This window comes from Diaphorina citri, unplaced genomic scaffold, assembly GCF_000475195.1.
Source record: "Diaphorina citri unplaced genomic scaffold, Diaci psyllid genome assembly version 1.1 scaffold467, whole genome shotgun sequence".
NCBI classification, from domain to species: domain Eukaryota; kingdom Metazoa; phylum Arthropoda; class Insecta; order Hemiptera; family Psyllidae; genus Diaphorina; species Diaphorina citri.
The window spans coordinates 96,807-123,245 of NW_007377902.1; the positions used below are offsets into that span (position 1 = coordinate 96,807).

At 36.9% G+C, this 26,439-nt stretch overlaps 2 protein-coding genes across 2 annotated transcripts in view; both read right to left on the reverse strand.

The window, feature by feature from the left end:
- Positions 1–6,309, reverse strand: part of LOC103509099 — a 56,191-nt gene extending 49,882 nt beyond the window's left edge. Inside the window, exons 1-4 of the mRNA XM_026823520.1 lie at positions 6,206–6,309; positions 3,163–3,470; positions 2,546–2,798; positions 1,717–1,875 (exon numbers count right to left, since the gene is read on the reverse strand). Coding sequence (XP_026679321.1) covers positions 1,717–1,875; positions 2,546–2,798; positions 3,163–3,443 — 693 coding nt within the window. The 5' untranslated portion in view covers positions 3,444–3,470; positions 6,206–6,309. The remainder of the gene's footprint in view (positions 1–1,716; positions 1,876–2,545; positions 2,799–3,162; positions 3,471–6,205) is intronic.
- A 16,839-nt stretch (positions 6,310–23,148) lies between these two features.
- Positions 23,149–26,436, reverse strand: LOC113467381. Its single transcript, XM_026823526.1, has 4 exons — positions 26,369–26,436; positions 25,766–25,981; positions 25,293–25,361; positions 23,149–23,796 (listed from the first exon to the last, which is right to left on the reverse strand). Exons 1-4 carry the CDS (start codon positions 26,434–26,436, stop codon positions 23,772–23,774), a joined length of 378 nt encoding a protein of 125 aa, XP_026679327.1. The 3' UTR covers positions 23,149–23,771.
- Positions 26,437–26,439: the final 3 nt, after the last annotated feature.

A 26,439-nucleotide genomic window follows, 5' to 3' on the forward strand; every position in this document is an offset into this window, starting at 1 on the left:
TAATCGCTAGGCCGCGGGTTTGATTCCCGCCCCGGGGCGAATTTTATCCTGATGGGATAATGTTCGTTCTCGGAACGGCTGGCTTTCTCCTATCCTGTCTTCCTTCTCTCTTCGATTTGGTACATATCTGTATATGTACATGTCTTTTTTGGAGAGTATGTTGCCTATATTAGGTTATTTTACATTGGAAATATAGAGGTACACGCCCATTGCTGATTTCAGTAGTACTCTAAGGAAAAGTACGGAGATACATATGTATTACATACATAGGTATTAGGTAGGCACCACTTATACATATGACTCCTACCTAAGTATTTCACACTTATGTAACCATTTCATTTAGCACGCCGAAATTGTTAATTTTTTTAAGAATGTATCACCAAGTTGAGATGAAAAAGTTACCCCTTCACCGTACCTACGTAGGTTTTAATAGAACCTAAGATATCTAGGTACCTACATACATTTTATAATGAAACAGTATCTACACACAGTACCTACATTCAAGTTTTCTTCAAAACGCTTTTCTGTAGGACTCAAAACCATTAGCGTCCCTCTTTTGCACCTCGTTCCTCCATTTGCATATAATTAGAAAGAACTTTACATCCCTTATTTAAGTGTCTACACACTACAGCATAAAAAAATCAAAGATAATGTCCTTTGGAATTCACGAGGGTAATTAGTTAATAATAGGTTTGTTGATCACAAGAAACATACATTTTTTTTATGACGAGTTACAAGTAATCTTCTAACATCACATGCAAATGTACACATTGCATGCGAAAATCCCTCTCGTATTCTTAACATGCAGAAAGTAGTGACGTATTGTAAAATATGAAGTGATAAAAGTCCTCACTAGACTTTTATCGCAATTTAGGTGTACTCTATGGAGTCTGCCGTAATAAACCATTTCCTGGAGCCTAAACAAAACTATCTCCATCTCCTGGAGCAGAATTTCTGTGTAAATAAACATAGTTTTACACTATTCTATCATCTATGGTACCTAGTTTTAGTTACGTATATACGAGGGATATCCTACGTTTTACCGGACAATCCTAGGTACCGCTCACCGGGCTTATCCCGTAACTTACAGTAAAAACTGTGGCTCATTTATACCCGGACCACAATCTAATTTAAACTTGGTTTAAGGTTCTCTTAGATTAATCAATCTAATTGACTAAAAAGTTTGAAATCGACCAATAAGATTGGTACGAGGGATATCCTACGTTTTACCGGACAATCCTAGGTACCGCTCACCGGGCTTATCCCGTAACTTACAGTAAAAATTGTGGCTCATTTATACCCGAACCACAATCTAATTTAAACTTGGTTTAAGGTTCTCTTAGATTAATCAATCTAATTGACTAAAAAGTTTGAAATCGACCAATAAGATTGTTTAATCCCAGAGGACCCAGAGTTGGAGAGCTGAGTTTAAAAGCTGTTTGTGGTCCTGGCTATTAAAAGAAACTCTTTCTGGACTCAAAGATAAAAGATAATAAACATACTTACACATATTGTACGAATGACGGCGCTAGAAGCAACATAATGAACATTGATTGGAGATAAGCTGCACAGTAAAAATTTCGACCGATGGCAATACTTTCTAAAGGTAATTACCTTGTATAGGTTCCCTACACATAAAGGTTATGGAAAAAAAGATATGTATGTACTACTGTCTTGGTATACTACATGCCATTTCTTCAAAACCTAAGTACGTACCTGGAGACAGCCACTGGTTGATACAGAAGACTCGGAGGCAATCCTAGATATGAATACCCCATCGGATCTGTCCTGTCCGTTTCCTTCCCGGATGTACAACCCTAAGGTTTGGGCGGGCCGCTTGACGATTTCCACCAGTTTGACAATATGTCGGGCATCCTGAGAGGGTGGAGCAAAGAAGAGTAAAATTTAGGTATATGTAATTATGTAGGTACAGTTTAGGATGAAAAATTGAACTCGATATTTACAGAAAACTTCAAAAAAGAACTCCTGTACATTCCTACGAATTGTAAGCTCCTCAACCTCATTTTTTCGGTGATTCATCGATGGTGACAGTAAATTAGAGCAAGTTCAAAATCATGACAAATTTGAGAATGGCGATAATGCGGATTGTGACAAACAGGACAATAGCCTTTTTCAGAAAATTTCGATATCAATTTTGGTCTTGGTAGCGGAAATCCAATTTTATCCATCCAAAAGAAATCTGCCTGGATAATGTTATGTGAAAGTATGTATCAGATCTGGATTGGTTCAATCCCAATCACCAATCAACAATTATAATGGACTTTTTACTTTCCTTATCCTATAGGAAGGAAAGTAATGTAATCGGGTCAAATTTTCGATGGTCAGTTTTTAGTGCCAAAACACTAGGGATTCAACATGGCTATCTTTACTTTGTTGGTTGCTTGTCTGAAGACATCCAACGAACGGTTCAGAATCGCAACCAACTAAGTAAAGATAGCCATGTTGATCGCAAACATCCGAAATCGGACAAGCACTTGAAGAAGAAGTAGTCCTAGTTCTAGAAAAAACAAATGTTAATATAGGCCGGTCGGCGCTTTGAACTCTTGACGTTTGCGCGCATCCCGGCACGCTTGATTCTTACCGTAGCAGCTTGATTGGGCCTAGAATTATAATACAGATCAACTCCCCCATTGAGATCGCCATTGGAATCCATAATGCCCAAAGCAAGATGAGATCTGGACACGGGCATATTCCTGTCTGTGTTGTGTCGTCCGGCACTAAGATCACGATGATGTCTCTCTCTTTCTGCCTCGCGCTCTCTGTCCCTCTCCATACTCCTGGAATTCAATAGGAAATGTTGTAAAAGAAATTTGTTAGGTAACCTTTTGTCCACATAATACTAGAAAACGAATCTATTCTTCAAATTGATCCATACGTTATTAGGTTCAAGTAGTATATTTTTATGCTCATTTACTATATCCCCCCCTGCCCGATCTCTCTCTCTCTCTCTCTCTCTCTCTCTCTCTCTCTCAAGGTTTCAATCAATCCAGAAAAATGCCATTTTTTCTCAATCAAATAAAGGGATGAATCTAATGATAAAAGTGATAAAACATAGGAGAATCCAAACACTCACATGTTAGAGTACATGGGTTGATGATATTACTCACATGTTAGAGTACATGGGTGGATGGTATTACTTACATGTTAGAGTACATGGGTGGATGGTATCTGCCATGAGGTCCTCCTCCACTATGCCGGTCCTCGTCATCCATTTCATCCCCCAAGTCTTCATCCCTGCTTAGGTCCTTCTTGATGACGACCACGGGGGCTTTGTGCTCCAGGGAGCGATACTGGGACGAGCTTTGCTGATATTGTGACCCGGATGTGGGGTACTTGCTCTGTCGAATGACCAGGACCAGACGGCGTGGGATGGACATGATGATGACGACATCGTCGATACTCATCCGCGTCACGTCCACCATGTTCACGGCTAGGATCTCATCGTTCACCTGACGGAAGGAAAGAAGATGAAATGTTATGTCCGCAGTGGCGTCATGGCGTGTCCTCCGTGGAAACTAGGGAAGCACAGCTTAACTTCCTATGTAGGTACAGTCCCCCCCTTCCTTAGTAAAAAGAGTAAGTGATTGTTCAACCTGGATTCTAAGACCACCAGCAAATTGGCATATAGGTTCTGTAAATGGGTTTATAACTGGATTGCCATAAAACAGAGACATGTTTCAATACTCCAAATTATTCTTTTAAGAACTCTAACATCAAATAATATGTTCCTGCCATACTATTATTTTAAGCGCTACAATTTTTAAGGGCTCCTCCTCTCATCCCTGAGAAAATTTAGAAACTTTTTGACAGTTAGAATTAAGGTCTCATGTAAACCCATTGATTAATTTAGCATTATGGACGCACTTTCAAAAGTCAAATGCAAATACGCACCTGCTTCCTTCTCGAGTTTAAGAGCCTGGCAATATTTCCACGCACAAAAACGCTCATGTGCGTTTGCTAACTCGCACTTGTTCAATCCTGTTTTGTTTCAATTTCCAAAACTGTATTCCATTAAATTCAAGGCAGGACTGTCAAAAAGCTTCTTACTTTTTATTCCCACAGCTTTCTCCCCTTGCCTCATAAAAGTCAGGCCAAAACTGCCCTTTTCTTGTACCCTACTTGCATATTTACATAATAATAATAAACACATTTCCCGAACACCCACAGGTACTTAGTTCTTGTTGTAAATTATAATTATTATTGACTATTGTAATGTCCAGGTTGGATCATGTTTAGTTTTTTTTAGTTGTCTTATTTTTTATTATTTTTTTATTTTATTTTTTTTTTTTCCGCTGGTGGTAAATATGTAGGTACTCGTATTCAATGAAAAATGTGAAGGGGTGTGAACTATAGTCACTACAAGACAAGTCATAGGCAACCCCTATCTTACATAATCATCAAGTTTACCCCTTGTGAGTCATGCATGTTCCATGTCGGGCAAAGATTTCAAACCTACTCATGTCACCCACTCTTTTTTACTGAAAAATTGGGGAGAGAAATGTTTCAAAAATTATGTTTCCAAAGACAAAGCAAAATATCTTTTTTTTTTTTTTTTTTCATTTACCAAGTGTCATTTTTATTATATTAGTTAAATAATATTGTATGTTTGTTTGATTTCCTTTTGGTCACTCTCTAAAACTCTGCGGATATCCCCCGTCCCCGTAAGTGCCCAAATGAAACTGGGTCAACTTTTGCACTTACTTATGCACTTACTAAAAAAGTAAAAATTTCGACCGATGGCAATACTTTCTAAAGGTAATTACCTTGTATAGGTTGCCTACACATAAAGGTTATGGAAAAAAATATATGAATGTACTACTGTCTTGGTACTACATGCCATTACTTCAAAACCTTTAGCTTAGTTGGTAGTGCATCTGCCTTGTAAGCGCTAGGCCGCGGGTTCGATTCCCGCCCGGGGCGGATTTTATCCTGTTGGGATAATGTTCCTTCTCGGAACGGCTGGCTTTCTCCTATCCTGTCTTCCTTCTCTCTTCGATTTCGGGACGATAAGACCATAGCAGTTACAGTTCCCTCTGTCAAACCTCTTAAAAAAAAAAAAAAAAGAGTTAGACATAGACATTCACTTAAGACTTACTAGACATTCACTTAAGACTTACTAGTACTGTAGTCTTACCTAGACATTCGCTTAAGGTTTAGACTTACTAGACATTGACTTTAGAGTTCTGTAGACTTGCTAGACAGACCGGAGCTCGTGAGGCCATGGTGCAATTAAATTTTAATTAATGACCGGGCTATGCCGGTGTAGAGGTAGAACACATGGACTAAGGATATCTAGTAGAATTTATCATGAGACTAAACTATCCAACGCAGGAGAGAGATTAAGTTGTGAGTCTGTTACATAGGCGGCGATAGGGGGGGGCTTGGGGGGCTTAAGCCCCCCCAAAGTTATCAGGGCCTCTTACACTAGATAAAATTGGATTTCAGAATAATAATCCAAAACACCATTTTTTACTTTTATCCTATAGGAAGGGAAGTAATGTAATCGGGTCAAATTTTCGATGGTCAGTTTTTAGTGCCAAGACACGTTTTGAGGTCCCTAGAGCCTAAATCCGAAGTTTCAGCCATTGGTCCGTGTGTGTGTCTGTCTGTAAACAAAATATCTCGAGAACGGTAAGAGCTAGAGACTTGAAATTTGGTATGTAGCTGTCAAATGTGACAAGGATGCGACACGAAACTTTTGGTTAAGACCGGTGCAACGGTTGGCGGAATTTTACCGCTTTTTGGCGGTTTTCTGTGTAATTTAACAATATCACGGGAATGGTATGAGCTAGAGACTTGAAATTTGGTATGTAGTTCACAAATGTGACAAGGATGCAACACAAAACGTTGAGATGATTGCTGCGCTTGGTGGTATTTTGACCGCTTTTGGACAGATTTCGACCGTTTTTTGGCGGTTTTCAGCTATAGCGACAAAACGGTTACAGATATTGTAAAAGTTAGGGTAAAAGAACACTCAAATAAGCATCATTCAATAGGATAAGGAAAGTCGTGTGATGTTCACACCAGATTTTTTTTCCCCAGAAAAGACTTTTTCATCTCCATTTTATTTCGTAGCAATGAAACGAAACAGCAACTTGAGACTCGTGTGGTCTGTCTCGTAGCATGCCCATCCCAAAGTACATCCTTCGCAGTATGACCATCTCTTAGTATTACTCCCACGTACCTGGAGACAGCCACTGGTTGACACAGAAGACTCGGAGGCAATCCTAGATATGAATACCCCATCGGATCTGTCCTGTCCGTTTCCTTCCCGGATGTACAACCCTAAGGTTTTTGGTTAATCCAGCTACTTAGTTTTTGTTTCTTATTTGAGGTATGTACCTACTTGTGAACTGCACAGTGTAGGTATGTACTTACTTGGATGTTACTCACTCTTACTTACTTAAGTGTAGATAAATGCACTAAGGTACTTACCTTAAGTATCGAAATATCCATTAATCGCCTTCCTGTACATTCCTACGAATTGTAAGCTCCTCAACCTCATTTTTTCGGTGATTCATCGATGGTGACAGTAAATTAGAGATCTCAATTAGAGGATTGGTTCAATCCCAATCACCAATCAACAATTATAATGGACTTTTTTTTTTCCAGAAAAGACTTTTTCATCTCCATTTTATTTCGTAGCAATGAAACGAAACTGCAACTTGAGACTCGTGTGGTCTGTCTCGTAGCATGCCCATCCCAAAGTACATCCTTCGCAGTATGACCATCTCTTAGTATTACTCCCAAAGTATATCCCTTAAGTTTAGTATGCCCATTCCCATCTTGGAGTACATAATTTTACCTGTAGACTGAAGAATCGTTTGGCATGATCCAGTGCCTGTTTGCTGAGATGTCGCGGGTTCAAAGTCCGCACGATCATTTCACCTCCAGTCCTCTCCACCTCCTCCAACTCCGCCGCTGTGTTGGCATCATGATCACGCTCCACCGTTTCGATTTGACGGAAGATTTCATTGGAAATGCCGCTGACCTGGGGACGAAAACAGACGAGTTGTACCTATTCGATTACAGTAGAACCTCGATTATTTCAACTGATTAGGACCGAGGGTAGTTGAAATAATTGGAATTCCGTATAAAACAATGAAAAAGGGGCAAAATTTAGGTGTACAAGAGAACAAAATGGTTAATAAATACCCTATTTTGAACTGATTTTGGGGTTGAACAACTACGGAAGAACAACTATCGCAAACCAAGTGCCGAAATTGCTTAATGAAATTCCAATGAGTCTAAGAGAATTAGAAAACGAAAAGAAAATGAAAAAAAAAGTCAAAAAGTATCTCATGATTAACAATGCAATTTATATCATAAGAAGAAATTCATACAATAGAAAGAAAAAAGAAATACCTATAATAGCAATTAATGTTCCCGAAAAGTACTACCTACATGTACTTAGTGGAACATGAAAAGATTGTTATAAATAAGAAAGTAATCAATAAATTTATTCACTTTACTTTACTTGAAAAAATAATAGAGTGTTTAAATAATGGAGATTGAAATAATCGAGGTTCTACTGTATGTGAAATTTAATTCAGTCAAACCTGGCTAAACTAATGAGATTCTGCTTTGGACGTAAACACAGCGAAGTCTCATAATCTAATTGGTTCCGCCATGTTTGACTGAATTAAATTTCATATAATCGAATACAACTCAGATATTCACCCAACGGCAATAGGCCTGTGTTTTCATTCCAACGCCGCGTTGGTGTTTTTCATTTCACTTCCCCTCCTGGCGTTAGCTCTTCGAGTGAACCCCGCGTCCTAAATAAAGGAAGCTATTCTCGAGTGGTACTCAGTTCCGCCGATAGCCTAGTTAGCTTGGTTGGTAGTGCGTCTGCCTTGTAAGCGCTAGGCCGCGGGTTCAATTCCCGCCCCGGGGGCGGATTTTATCCTGAACGGATATTGTTTGCTCTCGGAACGGCTGGCTTTCTCCTATCCTGGATGGATGACCACTTGAATAAAGTGTTGCTGCCGGGAGACCTCACCCAAGCTGGGTGAGGTCAATGTGAGTAGGCGGATAGCGGGTAGCGCCGAATGGGGGGCACAACCCCCTTCACTAAAGACCTGAAGACCCGTTCCCATTTGTCGTTGTGAATTAGGTAATTAAATCATGAAAAAAAAAAAAAAAAAAAAAAAAAAAAAAAAAAAAAAAAGGTAAGTACAATCGATTTACAATAAGCAGAAATTGTCTAAAGATCTTAAGGTGTGTCCACACTTAGTCGACCGGCCATCGATCGACGTCAACTGAACCGTCCACGCTGCCTCGACAACATATTCAGCTCGTCGATCGACTATGTGTGGAGTTGTGGACACACCTTTAGAGGATGTAAACTAACACAAATCTACTCTTACCTTTCGGAAATCATCCTGTATGACCATAGGAGGCGGAGGGCCCAGGCGAAGATTGTTGTTGTTAGCTGCCTGAGGATTCAACTGACGACGAGGACTGGTGGCTAAGTCTGGAGTTGATTCCCGCCCCTGCAAACATAGAGGAAGAAATTTTTTTGCTGATTTCCTAGTATAGAGTAGAAGGCGTACACACTACACAGTTAAAGAAAGTGAGGACTATCATTATGTAGTCAGTCTAGTTCGCTTGTAGGGTTGATTCGTAGAAGCTTAACCCATCTTCCCCCTCTGTCTTCCCCCTCTCTTCGCTTTCAGGACGATAAGATCTTATCAGTTTGCAAAGTGGCGAAAGTGCCACAAAGAGGAATAATAAAATACGGCCTATCTACATAATATCGAACTCTTAGTGAAATACGACATACACCCATGTACGTCCAAAAATGTGTCCAAATGGGAAAATCATCTATAGTCAAATTGTTTACTGAAAGTATGGCAAAGCACTTTCGTTAAAATAAAGGTAGGTAGGTACGTGTAGTGTACAATGTACATAGAAGTATAGGTATGTACATTGTACATTGTTTATAGCTTTTTCCTTTTCACAAGTTACAAGCAAAATAACAACATGTAAAATAACAATATACTGATGATAAGCAATCAAGGTGTTGAAAACAATGTCAGACAGCACTTTGGAGAAAATAAAATTGAAATTGGAGTTCAAATTATACCTTGGCATATCCTCTTCGGGACTTCGGAGCATGTTTACTTTGGGCTTGAAAAATTAAGGTGTTTAAGGTTTCAATCAATCCAGAAAAATGCCATTTTTTTCTCAATTAAATAAAGGGATGAATCTAATGATAAAAGTGATAAAACATAGGAGAATCCAAACACTCACATGTTAGAGTACATGGGTGGATGATATTACTCACATGTTAGAGTACATGGGTGGATGGTATTACTTACATGTTAGAGTACATGGGTGGATGGTATCTGCCATGAGGTTAAGGTGTTTATTTGTAATGGCGAAATAGAAATAACGTTAGGGTAGTCAGAGTAAGGCGAGATTGCCATATGATTTCCAAACTTTGATAGGAGAGGAACCAGAAGAAGTCAGAATAAGGCGAAAACAGTGATAAACTGATAAATCAATTCTATCATTAACGTCACTGTCACAAACAAGAGAAAACTAGAAAAGTAAACATACATAGAGATAAAGCTGCTCTTGCAAACAGTTCTATGGGAAGGATGCATAAGGAGGGACAGAAAAATGGAACGATGTCAATAATAATAGAAGTTATAACTTTGGGTCTAAAGAGGCAATGGAGGGCTCATCAATTATTTACAATATTGCCTAAGTGACGTGGATCGATAATGCTAGACAAACTGAAAAAAAACTCCGTTTATTTTGTCCACCCAAAGTCACACAAAGGACAAAATGTCTTACTACAATGGTTAAGAGTGACAAACAAGAAAGCGCGGGTTCGAATACCAATAGAACTTTAGCATTGCGACTTTTATTCTTCGTCCACAAAAGAATTAATATCAAACCTTGATAATAAACCTAAAGGATCAATCACAAGCCTGATAGCATATTTAATTGTGACCCACCACTGTGGCCGAGTGGTCAAGAGCACTAAATCTCAACCCGGAGGTGCTGGGTTCAAATCCCGGTCAGGGTGGAAATTTTCTAACCTATTTTTTTTCCATTCTTGGATAGGCATGGGTGTAAAAGAATGTGTCTTGAAGTAATGCGAAAGCAATGCTGAGCTAATATGTTTGTGAACCAGCGACCTAACAGGAAAGATTTGGAATAAAAAAGAGTGGAGCGGAGAACATAGCGCATAGAGAATCAAGCAGGTAGAGGGAAGTGACGTCCACATAGAGCTGAGAGTAAAAAGCTCTTTGCTCTCCTCTCGTCTCTGTTTTTCTAAAAGTAGGTACCTATCAATTATCCTTATCACAAAAACTAAAGCTAGCCGTTCCGAGAATGAACATTATCCGTTCATTATAAAATCTGCCCCCGGGCGGAATCGAACTCGCGGCCTAGCGCTCACAAGCCAGACGCACTACCAACCAAGCTAACGAGGCTGACACTCAGGTAGTTTGGAAACCACTCTTCATAAATTAATTTCTTCTTAGGGAAATCAATTGAGACTAAAATATCAACGTTCCCTTTCTACTCCCTACAACCCTCCACAAGAAAGATCTTACAACAGCTACTATACACTTCGGTGTCATTACGCACCCTACTTGAGTTTTTACTATGAAGTACTTCACTCACAACTCCCTCATTAATCTATGCGGGGGATTTCTTTTTTTTTTTTTTTTACGAAACATTTGAAAAACTGCTACACTGAACGCATGTGGTCTGTGTCGTAGCATGCCCATCCCGTAGTATGCCTCTCATCAGATGGGTAACCATAGGTAACCATATAAGCATATAACTAATAATTAGTTTGTTATTTGCCTTCTCATTCATTCAGCATGGACCTTCGCAAAAGTTACAGAGTAAGTCATTAAGACAGTCATTTGTAGTGTTCCATCATTCAGTGACAGTTTCGTTGTAGGTAATTTTGTCCCGAGTAAAATGTAGCTCAAGATGGAAAATGAACAGCGCCGCACTTGAAGTCATGTTTTCGGGTGCGGTCTAAAAAGTGAAAAGTTACTAACTTCATTATCATTCTTTGCTGCAAAGTTTTCTATACTCTATATACATATAAAACTATAGTACGAGTACCTATGCAGGGGAAAACCGTCTGTAAAACGCATCATGGAGCTTTTAATAAAATATCTTCCTAAAACCGTGAAGATACTTTTTAAGTTTTAAGACGCTCTAAAGAATAATACAAAACTTAATTAATTTTACAGACATTTTGTTATTATGTACATAGGGTTTCTCCATGGAACAAAAACAAAATAAAATTGTCTTTCAGAACAACAATACCTATAGGTAGGTACGTGGGTATATTATAATGTAATGTAACAAAATCCAAAGTTGACTACAGCATCACTCTCTCACGCATACTCCACTAAAGTCCACCAGGAAAAAGTCAAAGTTCCAAGAGGAATTTGAAAAAATAAAAAAACAGCATCCGGGGAGGTTATTACGTTTTATTATTTTGAATGATTTTCCAAGTCTGCAAATGTGAAAATATTTTTTATTTCATTTGATGTCGGCTGATCATGGGGTTTTATAATTATCTCATCACGTCTGCCTGCCCATTGCTCACACTCCCACATCTCCTGTGTCTGAGTCTGAAATATTGATGAATGAGAGAGGAGTACGCTAATATTGCCTGCACAATACACGTTGACCTATTTAACGATTCCCACATAGAAATCGTGCTGCTGGATAAATGCATAATGCCAGGTGAGAACGAAAGAGTAATGTGAAAATGAAAACCCATCGTAGCAGTAGCAGACTTGTTGACTCCATCAATACTCCGAACGGAAAGGGATGGGATGAGGTCATGTCCCAACAATAATTTAGGTCACTCGAAAATCATGAAATTTTAATTGGAAAATGACTAATGAAAATGTTTGAAATAAAATCAGGAAATTGTTTTTCGAACGAAAAGAGGTCCTCGAGCAGAAAAAACCAAGGGTTTGGGGAGCAAAAGAAAGCGAGAAATCGGAAATTAAAGCAGTAATAACTTTATTAGGTACAGGAGAGAAAAATATTGGAAACTGGGCGGAAAGGTGGAGGTGATACAACACACATACACAGAGATAATATTACATCTATAAAAACTTAATTTGATTTTTCTCAAATTTTATATCTAGTCATAAAATGTGTCGCCTTACCTTTCTGCTTGTAATATTACATCTATAAAAACTTAATTTGATTTTTCTCAAATTTTATATCTAGTCATAAAATGTGTCGCCTTACCTTTCTGCTTGGAACGCCTCAGGGTAGATATTTTTGTGTCACATCAGAAGAAGAATTTGAGCCTTTGAGAAAGAAAAGTTTGGGGCTTTGTGAAAATTTAAATAGATGAAGTGGATGAAATATTTGCTTTCATGTTGGGGAAGCGTATCCATATAGTTATTCATGTCTAACAAAAGAGTAAAAAGCGATTGTTCTAATAATACCTAATATGAAAGTCTTGGAAGTTGGAAGTTAGCTCCTATGTTAACACTCCAGTCCTAGCGAACATTCAAAAGAACAGATCAGTCTAAAGTCTAAACAATACTGTCCACATTAAAGCATACGAAACATCTACTATGTATGTGTATTATTGTGCATTGGTAACATCCACGGATAAGAATTTCATCCTCAGTCGGGTCGGTGCTACGTGAACACCAATGAGTTTTATCAGTTACAGCAGCTACAGGTTACTGACGATTTTATTAGTACAATTTTAACGTTAGCCAGCCTAGTTAGCTTAGTTGGTAGTGCGTCTGTCTTGTAAGCGCTAGGCCGCGGGTTCGATTCCCGCCCGGGGCGGATTTTATCTTTCTGCTTGTAAAGAAACACCCTGAGCTTGGTTCTCGATCGCACATATTTTGTTTTTTACAAGTTTCATTTCACTAGGGAAAATGTCTGAAGCGACGAGATCATTTTATACAAAGGGCTCGGCACATATTCTTATTCTACGAACAGCGCCATGGGGTGGAGGTGGAGCACTATCGAACTTTTGTTCCAACATCGATGCTAATGTTATTATCGAATACAAAACAATGACTTTATATCATTTGTATAACGTTCTCACTTATAGCGTTTTTATCTTAACATATTTCAACTGCATTTGACTCAACCAGAATTAAAACTGGATTTTTATATTTTTTAATAAAAGATTTAATAGCACATAGAAATCGTGCTGCTGGATAAATGCATAATGCCAGGTGAGAACGAAAGAGTAATGTGAAAATGAAAACCCATCGTAGCAGTAGCAGACTTGTTGACTCCATCAATACTCCGAACGGAAAGGGATGGGATGGGGTCATGTCCCAACAATAATTTAGGTCACTCGAAAATCATGAAATTTTAATTGGAAAATGACTAATGAAAATGTTTGAAATAAAATCAGGAAATTGTTTTTCAAACGAAAAGAGGTCCTCGAGCAGAAAAAACCAAGGGTTTGGGGAGCAAAAGAAAGCGAGAAATCGGAAATTAAAGCAGTAATAACTTTATTAGGTACAGGAGAGAAAAATATTGGAAACTGGGCGGAAAGGTGGAGGTGATACAACACACATACACAGATAATATTACATCTATAAAAACTTAATTTGATTTTTCTCAAATTTTATATCTAGTCATAAAATGTGTCGCCTTACCTTTCTGCTTGTAAAGAAACACCCTGAGCTTGGTTCTCGATCGCACATATTTTGTTTTTTACAAGTTTCATTTCACTAGGGAAAATGTCTGAAGCGACGAGATCATTTTATACAAAGGGCTCGGCACATATTCTTATTCTACGAACAGCGCCATGGGGTGGAGGTGGAGCACTATCGAACTTTTGTTCCAACATCGATGCTAATGTTATTATCGAATACAAAACAATGACTTTATAATATCATTTGTATAACGTTCTCACTTAAAGCGTTTTTATCTTAACATATTTCAACTGCATTTGACTCAACCAGAATTAAAACTGGATTTTTATATTTTTTAATAAAAGATTTAATACCTGACTGAAGCGCCAACCGAAAAACCTGTGTATTTGTGTAAAACATGATCTTTAATAAATTGAGGTCATATTTTCATCGGCGGTTTCAGAATCAGAATATGAAAGTAAGACAGACTGAACATTATTTGAGGATAAAGGGTTGTGTTCAACGGAGATGTTTTAAAATACATTTCCCCCCGAATCCATCACGTTCATACAGAAGGTAGTCATAACGAGGACCCTGCGAAACAATCATCTGTACAAATAGACAAACCAGAAATAGAGAGTTAACAAAACAGTATTTTTAACAATATTGATCTAAAAATGAATTATTACCTATTTAAGGGATTTAGCTAAATGACTGAAGCGCCAACCGAAAAACCTGTGTAAAACATGATCTTTAATTGAGGTCATATTTTCATCGGCGGTTTCAGAATCAGAATATGAAAGTAAGATAGTCTGAACATTATTCGAGGATAAAGGGTTGTGTTCAACGGAGATGTTTTAAAATACATTTCCCCCCGAATCCATCACGTTCATACAGAAGGTACTCATAACGAGGACCCTGCGAAACAATCATCTGTACAAATAGACCAACCAGAAATAGAGAGTTAACAAAACAGTATTTTTAACAATATTGATCTAAAAATGAATTATTACCTATTTAAGGGATTTAGCTAAATATTGTTATAATGTAGCTAAACGGAAAATGTCATTTCCTGATAAAAGCCTTGATTTCTCTCTATCGATATTTTTACAGTTATCGAATAATAACTATCGATTTTAGACATCGAAAACTACACGCGTAACACACAAACATACTACATCCACCTCTATATTTTACTCAAAGCCAGGGTCGTAACTTTGGGTGCGCGCCATCGATATTTTTACAGTTATCGAATAATAACTATCGATTTTAGGCATCGAAAACTACACGCGTAACACACAAACATACTACATCCACCTCTATATTTTACTCAAAGCCAGGGTCGTAACTTTGGGTGCGCGCGCACACTTTGATTATCGGTCACCCCTCTTTTTTGCCACCCTCTTTGAAAAATCCCTAGTGTCACTTTTCTCAACTTTTCTTCTTTTGACTTTTTTTTCATTCCAGACCATGCTTTCACGATGAGTAGGTTTAGGAATGTATTATTTATTATCTTTGAAAACTAGCTTTGGATAAATGCAATTTTCAAGTTCTAGAGGAGCATCGCCCTTCAGTTGCCTCCCTTGGGGTAGAACCCCAAAGTAGGGCATGAAGTTTCTGTTTATCATAGAAGGACAAGTGCTCCCATTCTTTCTTTGTTGAGGCTTTTAGCTGTCAAACGAAAAATATCACTTTCTTTGATTAATTTTGAGCTAATAGGAGTAATAGGTACAACATTTGATACTAAATGCCCTAGAAGTCTAGACATAATGTATGAGGCAACATACGCGTAGGTAATTATTCACTACCTATTTTCATTAGACAAGTCAAGATCACCCAAAATTTTTAGGACGGACGGAAGTACCTTCAGCACCGCGCTCAGCGCCATATAGCGTCCGAAGATGGTACTTATCACCTATACGATCGTCTGTTGAAATTTTATATGAGGAAACTAAATTTATCTAAACTAAATAGGTAATTGAAATTGTGTATTGAAACTAAATAATTGACACTTGATTCAATCTGATTAATGCCTTTACAGAAGTACAAAATATTATACGAGCATGATAAGTATGTAATGCATGTATTACAGGTATGTAAGTAGGTACATGATTGTTGTACTTCAAGCTTCATTGAGCATAATATTGCATATCTACATAGTAGCTAAGTATTCTGCTAGACACAACTTGTTAGTACCTACCTATCACATTCAGGATGGCACAATAAAACCTAATGATCCCTGAACCCAAGCAACTTCAAACTTTCATTCTGGATTTTTTTAATAATAATAAATAAGTATAACATCCCCTTTTTTTACCAAGCTTTAACTAACTACACCCGGGAGCCTAAAGAATGTGTGTTTACGTACTTTATACCCACAGCTAGGTAAGGTAGGTACTTTGTATTTTTTTGCATGGGATAAAGGATCAGCAGGGAAATATTAAGAATGGCAAGGTAGAGGATGTCACGTAGAATTCTTCAGGACGATATTACAGGATATAAAGGTAGAAAGGTACATTGCATTAGAATGGGGATTTTTTTCTTGTCAAATTCCAGAGTACTTAGGTATGGAGTCCTGTGATTAGGGATTTTAGGACTGTTGAACTTTCTCATTTGTGGTTGACCCCATTAAAATTTGCGGTCTCTTTTATAAAGTAGGAATGTTGCGATACCGATACATCACAAACCGATAGACTATTTTAGAATATTTCCATTGACATGAATGTAATCTATCAATACGAAGTCTTCAACGAGTATTTTTAGAAAGCACTATTGCACCACATATTTCCTATCAGGATAGGTACCATTGGAAGCTCTGTACAAGTTAAAGTCATGGATTTCTTCGAAACAATTCTCACCAATGACAGACAGCTTTCATGCGGATTTAATATCTCTCTGAGAAAGTACCTTGGAGAAATGAAGAAAAGATAAGAAACCAGATTCAACTCTATGTAATAAAGGATGATCCTTTCTACGGAAACAACGGTACAATGCTGAGCCATTCTACTCAGAAAATGCTGCCGGACAAACTAAAATATCATTTTCTATTCGAAGAAGAAAGCAACCCCTCAGTTTTAAGCAAAAAGTTGTGTGCAATTTTACACAAGAGCAGAAGACTTACGTGGAAGGTTTCAGGCCACACGTCAAAAAACTAGATAGAGGAGATAGATACATAAAGAAAGAATAGTTTTATTTAACAACAAGTTTATTACAAAAAGTCAAAAAAAATATTTTTAGGCTTTGTCAGTCAACTGTGGGTAAAAAAAAATATATCAATCTCAGTGTAATTCTCGGAACGGCTGGCTTTTTCCTATCCTGTCTTCCTTCTCTCTTCGATTTCGGGACGATAAGACCATAGCAGTTACAGTTCCCTCTGTCAAACCTCTTTAAAAAAAAAAAAATATACCAATCTCAGTGTAAAGGCCCAAATTAAGTATATATGTACTAATCGGGGAAAGTATTTGCGACAAGCATCCATGCTAAACACAATTAAAGTCCACAAGCAGATGAAAGAATCAACGTTTTGTGCACCAATTGTTTACTCTTCCATGCACACAGTATTAGTCAAACTGTCTCAGTCATGTCTAGACAGCAGTCATGGCTTTGGTAGACTACAAGTCTGGTGTCAGAGAATTTAGCATGAATAGATTTTTTTCGTCTCATAATATGATAGTTTTTCACTTTTTTCATATTTTTGACAGAGACTTTTTTTATGATAACAAATTTTATGCATAAGAAATTACAGATTACAGAATTAATGCCATTCACTTGGGTAGCAATGAATCTTATGAAGCTATACTAAGTTCCTATTTGAGTGCGTTTCGTTGATCTGCAAATATCGTAAATCGTAAGCCGATCGAAATCTACCTTTTTTTGGGGGGTCGAAATCTACCTTTAGTCAGTAATTAGAACTGGGAGTTTTGATATATCCACTACTTTGCCGTTCTCAAATCAAAAGAATTAAGGGCTTTGTCTCCCCTTTTCCTGTGTCACCGTTATTCATTGGTTTTGATGACTAGAAGAAGAGGGGAGGGGCTAGATTATGCTAGATAAATGAAAAGATAAGAAAGATCCTGTATTGAAAAAACAGCTAGTTATTAGAAAGTTAGTCTCTATGAGGATTTAACTAACGAGCTCATCTTCTATAATATAATATTATTATCTATGTATCGTTACTTTATGAGGGTCTCAAACTGTTCTCATGTTGATCCAGAATTCCAGACCCTAAAGGAAAAGTATTGTGTCTCCTCTCACCCTTCGATGACTTGATAAGGGACATACTATGAACTACTTGAAAACGGCTACTTTCCCTGTCGCGTATAATATCTCTAGTAGCGCGGTCAAACTTTCTTGACTTGGCGGGGCGGAGCGCTTTTTCTCTTCTCCTTTTCCTAACAATTTCCTTCCTTAAGTTTTAAACAAGGCAGTAGGCATTCCCCATACTTTCCCTCTCTTCCTTGGTTTATTCCCTTGAAAACTCTTATCTATTCAGATTCAAGTTCAGTCACCCCACAAGCCTTTTATCCATCGAAGGGTTAACTATTTGGAATAATTCCTTGTCTCCTGAGATATTTGTCATAAAGTATTCAGGCCAAACTTTGAAAATATTTTCTATCTCCAAGTTGTTAGCACGAACTTTATCTCAAAGTTTGTTCTACATAGGGCGTTATTTCTAACGACCAAAGCGATGAAGCGCGACATATTAGTAGCGATGACGATGATATCCTATTCAAACTGTTTTTCTTTCTTACAATTATCATGGAAATGTCCATTTGCCTCTAATAATTAATTAATTATAGATCTAATTATTGTAGGTAACCTTATGCTGTGATTGTATGATAAGAAGTCACCATTTACATCTGTCAAACGGTCAGGGACCGAAAGAATAAAACAATTTTGGAGACCATTTAAAAACAGGCTAGAAAGAATCCTATTTTTCAAACAAGAGACAAACTAAAAAGGAGCATAAAAAATGTCTTCTTTTATGAGAAAGCAAGACATATTTTTAAGGCCATAAAGAGACCAGAAAGAATCTAGAGAGACTAAAAAGAGCTTCAAGAATGAGATTTTTTATGAGAAAAACAAGCGAAGAAAAAAAGGTAAGAAAAGAAGTCAGAGTAATGAGTAGGGAATTTTCTTCTTCATTCAGGACTCGGGATTTTATCGACCATAACCTACAATAGAAGTCTAGACATAATGTATGAGGCAATATACGCGTACCTAGGTAATAATTATTCACAACACTACATTATTTCATTAGACAAGTCAAGATCACCCAAAATTTTTAGGACGGACGGAAGTACCTTCAGCACCGCGCTCAGCGCCGTCTAGCGTCCGAAGATGGTACTTATCACCTATACGATCGTCTGTTGAAATTTTATATGACGAAACTAAATTTATCTAAACTAAATAGGTAATTGAAATTGTGTATTGAAAGTATTGAAACTAAATAATTGACACTTGATTCAATCTGATTAATGCCTTTACAGAAGTACAAAATATTAATTATACGAGCATGATAAGTATGTAATGCATGTATTACAGGTACCTATGTAAGTAGGTACATGATTGTTGTACTTCAAGCTTCATTGAGCATAATATTGCATATCTACATAGTAGCTAAGTATTCTGCTAGACACGTATATTCTACATGATTTATTTATGTAGGTACTACTGTGACTTTTGTAAAGGTTCATTTTAACGTTGGATTGTATGAACACAAATATCGCCTTTTTTTTACCTTGTAGCCTAGTACCTACCTAATATTACTTTTTCATACAATCTTTTTATTTATTTTGCTATCCACTAGAAACTATATGGGTGCTTACTATGTGTCTTTTTTTTCTTATACCTACCTAGGTTTGGGTTTGAGAGATCTCTAATGTGAAACTTGACAACGTAAATGTAACAGGAAAATTCCTCTTCATCCCTGGCGAGAAGAATAAAGTCTTCCTTTCCTTGGAACTCAAAAAGTCTTCCTTCCCTTGGAACTCAATAAGACGTAGAAGCAAGTTTCGAAAGGATTTAGAATAAAGAGGTCTGAGGAGAAGGATAAGGAAATGTTGGTACAGGGAAGTGAGCCACAATTTACGTGTAAAATTTCAAGGAGGTTTAGGGTTAGAGAATAAGGAAGGAACGTATACAGGGTTCAATGGAGGAAGACGCCATATCCAGGATTTCAGCGGGGGGGGGGGGCATTTAGGAAAAAAAAAGACCGATGGGCCCACTATCCTAAAGGAAGAAAGTTGAAAAATTATGATTAATTTGTGGTGAAACTTTCAATCTCTTCATAACTTTCTTCTGGGTATCACACTATTACTATGTATTCTTTGTGATTTCCTATAAATTCTAATAGATCTTTATAGATTTTCTTACAGAAACGCAACTGATATAAGCTGCTCAGTCATCCTAAAAAGGATCAGGACACCCCAAGGAAGACAAAAATTGTTCTCAAGGGTTGACAGTAGCCAGCCTAGTTAGCTTGGTTGGTAGCGCGTCTGCCTCGTAATCGCTAGGCCGCGGGTTTGATTCCCGCCCCGGGGCGAATTTTATCCTGATGGGATAATGTTCGTTCTCGGAACGGCTGGCTTTCTCCTATCCTGTCTTCCTTCTCTCTTCGATTTCGGGACGATAAGACCCTAGCAGTTACAGTTCCCTCTGTCAAACATTTCTAGGCAATTTATTTGTCAATGTAATATTGGTTGATGTGTCAAAACTCCAATCAAATAAATTTCTAGGCATTTTTTATCTCAATGAAATATTGGTGGATGTGTCAAAACTCCGATCAAGATATTATTTCTAGGCAATTTATTTGTCAATGTAATATTGGTTGATGTGTCAAAACTCCAATCAAATAAATTTCTAGGCATTTTTTATCTCAATGAAATATTGGTGGATGTGTCAAAACTCCGATCAAGATATTATTTCTAGGCAATTTATTTGTCAATGTAATATTGGTTGATGTGTCAAAACTCCAATCAAATAAATTTCTAGGCATTTTTTATCTCAATGAAATATTGGTGGATGTGTCAAAACTCCGATCAAGATATTATTTCTAGGCAATTTATTTGTCAATGTAATATTGGTTGATGTGTCAAAACTCCAATCAAATAAATTTCTAGGCATTTTTTATCTCAATGAAATATTGGTGGATGTGTCAAAACTCCGATCAAGATATTATTTCTAGGCAATTTAATTCTCAATAGAATATTGGTGGATGTGTCAAAACTCCGATCAAGATATTATTTCTAGGCAATTTATTTGTCAATGTAATATTGGTTGATGTGTCAAAACTCCAATCAAATAAATTTCTAGGCATTTTTTATCTCAATGAAATATTGGTGGATGTGTCAAAACTCCGATCAAGATATTATTTCTAGGCAATTTAATTCTCAATAGAATATTGGTGGATGTGTCAAAACTCCGATCAAGATATTTTTTCTAGGCAATTTTCCCTCTTGTAGGTAGACGCTAACACTACTAACACTAGACCACATTAATTTATGTATATTTTTATAACACATGTATATCTGTTCAAAAACGAAATAATCATTGAAAGAAATTCATACAAAAAACCACAGAATAGATTAAAAATTTCAATGAAATAGAACAGAAGAGAAACATTGGAAAGTTTTTCTCCCTAGTAATCTTCATTCTCTCTCTCTCTCCTCCCTCTCTTTCTATTTAGGAGAATATATGATCATATTTTAGATTGAACAAGTTTGTAACATTATTTGACTTTTGAAAAATGTCGAACTAAAATTTCAAGTATAGTAGGTACCTAACGCACCCATAGACATGTTTTGTAGGTATTGGGTGATGTAGGCATTACCTATTTTTTCTAGGTATGTTTTCTTATTCTACCTACCCACCCTTAGGAAAATACGTTCGCTTTCCATCATGTACGCGAAGTAGTAAAAAAAAGTGAGTGTGGATTTAAAAAAAAAAAAAGTATCTACATAATTATGTACCTACCTATAGTAGTTTTATTGATGATTAAATTATTTTGTTTTCCCGACGATTAAATTCTTGTAGGATTTGGAATACCTACCTACCTAAGTCATCATTTACAAAAACTATTGCTTTTCGCGGAAGAAGACCTACAAAAATTTCATTTTACCTACACTAAATTGCTAATGGATTAAATTGTTTAATCCCAGAGGACCCAGAGTTGGAGAGCTGAGTTTAAAATCTGTTTGTGGTCCTGGCTATTAAAAGAAACTCTTTCTGGACTCAAAGATAAAAGATACCTAATTGATAGAAGATAATAAACATACTTACACATATTGTACGAATGACGGCGCTAGAAGCAACATAATGAATATTGATTGGAGATAAGCTGCACCAAATACTGGTATTGTTCATCATAGTATGATTGTTGTAATGCACTACACGTTCATAATTATTCAACATAAGCTGCACCAAATACTGGTATTGTTCATCATAGTATGATTGTTGTAATGCACTACACGTTCATAATTATTCAACACATCTTAGTATGTAAGTAATTTTTTATTAGTTAGAATTTTAATACATAACTTTATGTATACCTAGCATATTAACATCTAGTGACTGGTAGCTATTATCACATTGTTTACTTATTGCCAATAGATACCCACAAAAAATACAAATTGTCGAGGCAGTGTACGGTTTCAGTCGATATCGATCGACGGCGTCGACTATGTGTGAACACAGTTTATGATTAGTAGCTGATAATTTTTGGTGAACCGATCGTATAATAAATGGGCACCAATCGAGATGAAAACCCTGACAAGAATCCACGAAGAGACAGAAAACTCCGAAAATCGACTAATTTTATGAATCCCCAGAATTAGGGGAGACCCGAAAACTCTCAATCTCGATCTAATTTACTTGTAGGTATCTACAACAGGTCAATGAGACTGTAGCCTGTGTCTGATAAAATGATTGTGTAGCCTCAGAATTAGTGGAGATGCCAAAACTCTCAATCTCGATCTAATTTACTTGTAGGTATCTACAACAGATCAATGAGACTGTAGCCTGTCTGATAAAATGATTGTGTAGCCTCAGAATTAGTGGAGATGCCCAAACTCCTAACTGCTTACAACAGGTAGTTATAACTCCTTACAATACTTGTATATGCAATACGCCAGAATTATGGATCAATATTCTCTATAACTCTATTCCTTCTATCAAGGGTGATCAATTGATCATGATCTATTGTCTGTATACCTATTGTCTGTATAATTGCTTCACCATCTTGGCTTCTTGGCTATTGGTAGAAGGAATATTTTTTATGAAATGCACATTTTTAACAGTAGAACTTCGCTTTTACGAAAATCCTGATGTAACGAAGATGTAACCCTATTCTCGATGACCCAGCTGAAATAAATGTCACCCTTGGGTCTCATTAAATCCAATTTCTAAAGTTCCTTGGCAAATAATTCGTTCATTATAGCAATGTATGTACCTGCTTCCAATATAATAAGACTCATCCAATATACCTTTCAAGTGTAAAGGAAACTCAGGTGAGTACGTTTCATTCTTTCAAATAGAATTTATTCTTTCAAACAAGAGATTCTTTCAAATAGATTTTATCTTTCAAACAAGAGAGAGCCAGGTGCTGTTCTATTTTCCTTCTAGTGCGTTTACAATTCCCTAGAGAAGTTATCCGAAATTTGTGAGGCCCTGGAGAAAGCCAGTTTTTTCCTCCCTTCAACATTTCACCCAGGTTGTGGCCTATATGTAATTCTTATTGAAGAAAGCGCTGGAACAGTAACGGAATGTGGGTTCGAATCCTACTGAGACATCAAATTCCTCATTTGAGACTGTCCAAATGTCCACACTATAATAGCGGTCTTGCAACTCTAAACTATAAAAGAGGACGAGGTACAAAATGAAATACTTGTACGTACATTACACAATCTGTTATTTTCCCCTAAATAATCATAATATTGGTCTATATATTGTCTATTTTTATTGCAGTCTTTCCTTCGGAATCAATCACCACCATATCAATAACCAACTAACCACCATATATATCTCATGATATTCTGGTTCTACAACTTAATGGTATCCTTTGGTTGGTATACTTTTTTTCATATGGTTCTTCTTTCTAAATGGCAGCGGTACATTGGCAATAGAGTAGATGACTCATTAGCAGCCATTGAGTTTCAATTCCGTATAGACACAGGTAGATGAAAGTAATTATGATAGATCTTGATTCTGTGGCAACTTTGAAGTCACTGCTAGGGGCAGAATTGAATTTAGGTTCGTGTTTTTCCAAGCAATTTGAAAATGTGCTAATCATATTTGCAAGTAAATTTTATTGAAGTAATTTTGAAGATTTTGGAAAGTTAATGGTCCCAGTTACCCAGTTATTCTATGTAGAACATCATATGTGGGAGTTTTAGCACATCCACTAACCCTTTAGGATTAAATTTTGGTATAGACTCTAGAGCTCCAGGAACAAATTTGTGTTGGAGCTTTGTACATTGATAATTGATAAATCAATACATTCTGAATAGTTTTACCACATCCGCCAATAATCCCTACTGATTCTAAATGTATTGCATTGGAAAACTAATTTATAGTACTGTGGGAGTTTTGACACATCCACCAAATAATCCCTTCTGATTCTTATCTTTTGCATTTTATAGAAATAGATGAAGTAGTGAAACAGAGAATTTCTAGAAATGGATGAAACATTTTCTACAAGTTCATCAACCAAGTAAGCGCAACTGATCTATTCAGGATGTTAGGACTGAGAAGGCGTCCCTCTTGTAGGTAGACGTTAACACTACTAACACTAGACCACATTAATTTATGTATATTTTTATAACACATGTATAATATCTGTTCAAAAACGAAATAATCATTGAAAGAAATTTATACAAAAAACCACAGAATAGATTAAAAATTTCAATGAAATAGAACAGAAGAGAAACATTGGAAAGTTTTTCTCCCTAGTAATCTTCATTCTCTCTCTCTCTCTCTCCTCCCTCTCTTTCTATTTAGGAGATATATGATCATATTTTAGATTAAACAAGTTTGTAACATTATTTGACTTTTGAAAAATGTCGAACTAAAGTTTCAAGTAAAGTAGGTACCTAACGCACCCATGCATAGACATGTTTTGTAGGTATTGGGTGATGTAGGCATTACCTATTTTTCCTAGGTATGTTTTCTTATTCTACCTACCTACCCTTAGGAAAATACGTTCGCTTTCCATCATGTACGCGAAGTAGTAAAAAAAGGTGAATAGTGAGTGTGGATTTTTTAAAAAAAGTATCTACATAATTATGTACCTACCTAGTAGTTTTATTGGTGATTAAATTATTTTGTTTTCCCGACGATTAAAGTCATGTAGGATTTGGAATACCTACCTACCTACGAGTAAGTCATCATTTACAAAAACTATTGCTTTTCGCGGAAGAAGACCTACAAAAATTTCATTTTACCTACACTAAATTGCTAATGGATTACATATTCGTGTTTTTCCAAGCAATTTGAAAATGTGCTAATCATATTTGCAAGTAAACTTTATTAAGTAATTTTGAAGATTTTGGAAAGTTAATGCTCCCAGTTACCCAGTTATTCTATGTAGAACATCATATGTGGGAGTTTTAGCACATCCACTAACCCTTTAGGATTAAATTTTGGTATAGTTTCAATTCCAAATCAACTTCATCCACATTGGTCCGCCTTATGTTCTCCAAGAAAGTGTCCTTCTGACAGTTACTCCATCTGAAGCACAATCAAACAAAATTGGTGGTCTCACATATTGGGGGAAAATAGATAACAGAACTATACTCTCACAAACAATATCAAGCATACTCACTTTAATAATGTTAACATGTGTCCACAGTCCACATAGTCCACACATCGATCGACGTGAATCGTTGTGGATCGACGTCGATCTACGGCCGCTCGTCTAGCCGATCTACGGCCGTACACCTTTGCAGAATAGGAATGAAAAGTAAATTATCCTGCGGTCTACAACCATACTGTCTATTTAGAGCTTCACTTCAATTTTGTGACAGTTACAGTGTTGACAATATCAAACGCCTTCTCTGTTCTGATTCTCGCTACCTACTTTAAGTTATCTGTATTTTACAAGAAACACAGGCTAATAACATCAGATTACTTACACATTGCCATAGAAGTCGGATACCACGATGCGATCTACAAAGATGGACGGGTACACCACATCAGGCATAGGTCTCAAACTATCATCCTTGGGGTACTCTTGACTGGTGAACCTCAGGGTAACTGAGAGGACTTTGTTGACTTCTGGATCTACGGATGAGAACTTGGCAGCCCCCAGGGCTCGTAACTCTAGACCCCCACTAATCTCATCTTCATTCCTATGTCAAACAAGAGACATGGTTCAAAATGTAAATTGTGAATTAGTATAGTAAGACTGAAGTTGTGCTTATGAAAATATGAACTGGCGTAGGCTATGCTAGGATATGAGAGAAGAGAAAAAAAATGAATCCGAGCATAGACTAACCCAGTACATAGCCACAATCTAAAAGCCTCTATACACTTTTTATGGCTGATATCACAACATTACTAACAGTCATGTGTAACGAGTAGGTAAGTAGACTTCCTATGGTTTAGTATAGGGGGTATCAAGCCAAAAGATTCAGAAGAGGGGAAATTCCAAAAGGAAAATACAACTCTACAAGGGCCATAATCATAATTAAATTATACGTGGTATGAACTATGTATAGCATGGAAGCATAACTTACTCGCTGTAGAAGTTGAAGCTGGTGACGTCATCATCACTGGTAATGTTCAACTGCAGATTGCCTTTCATCTT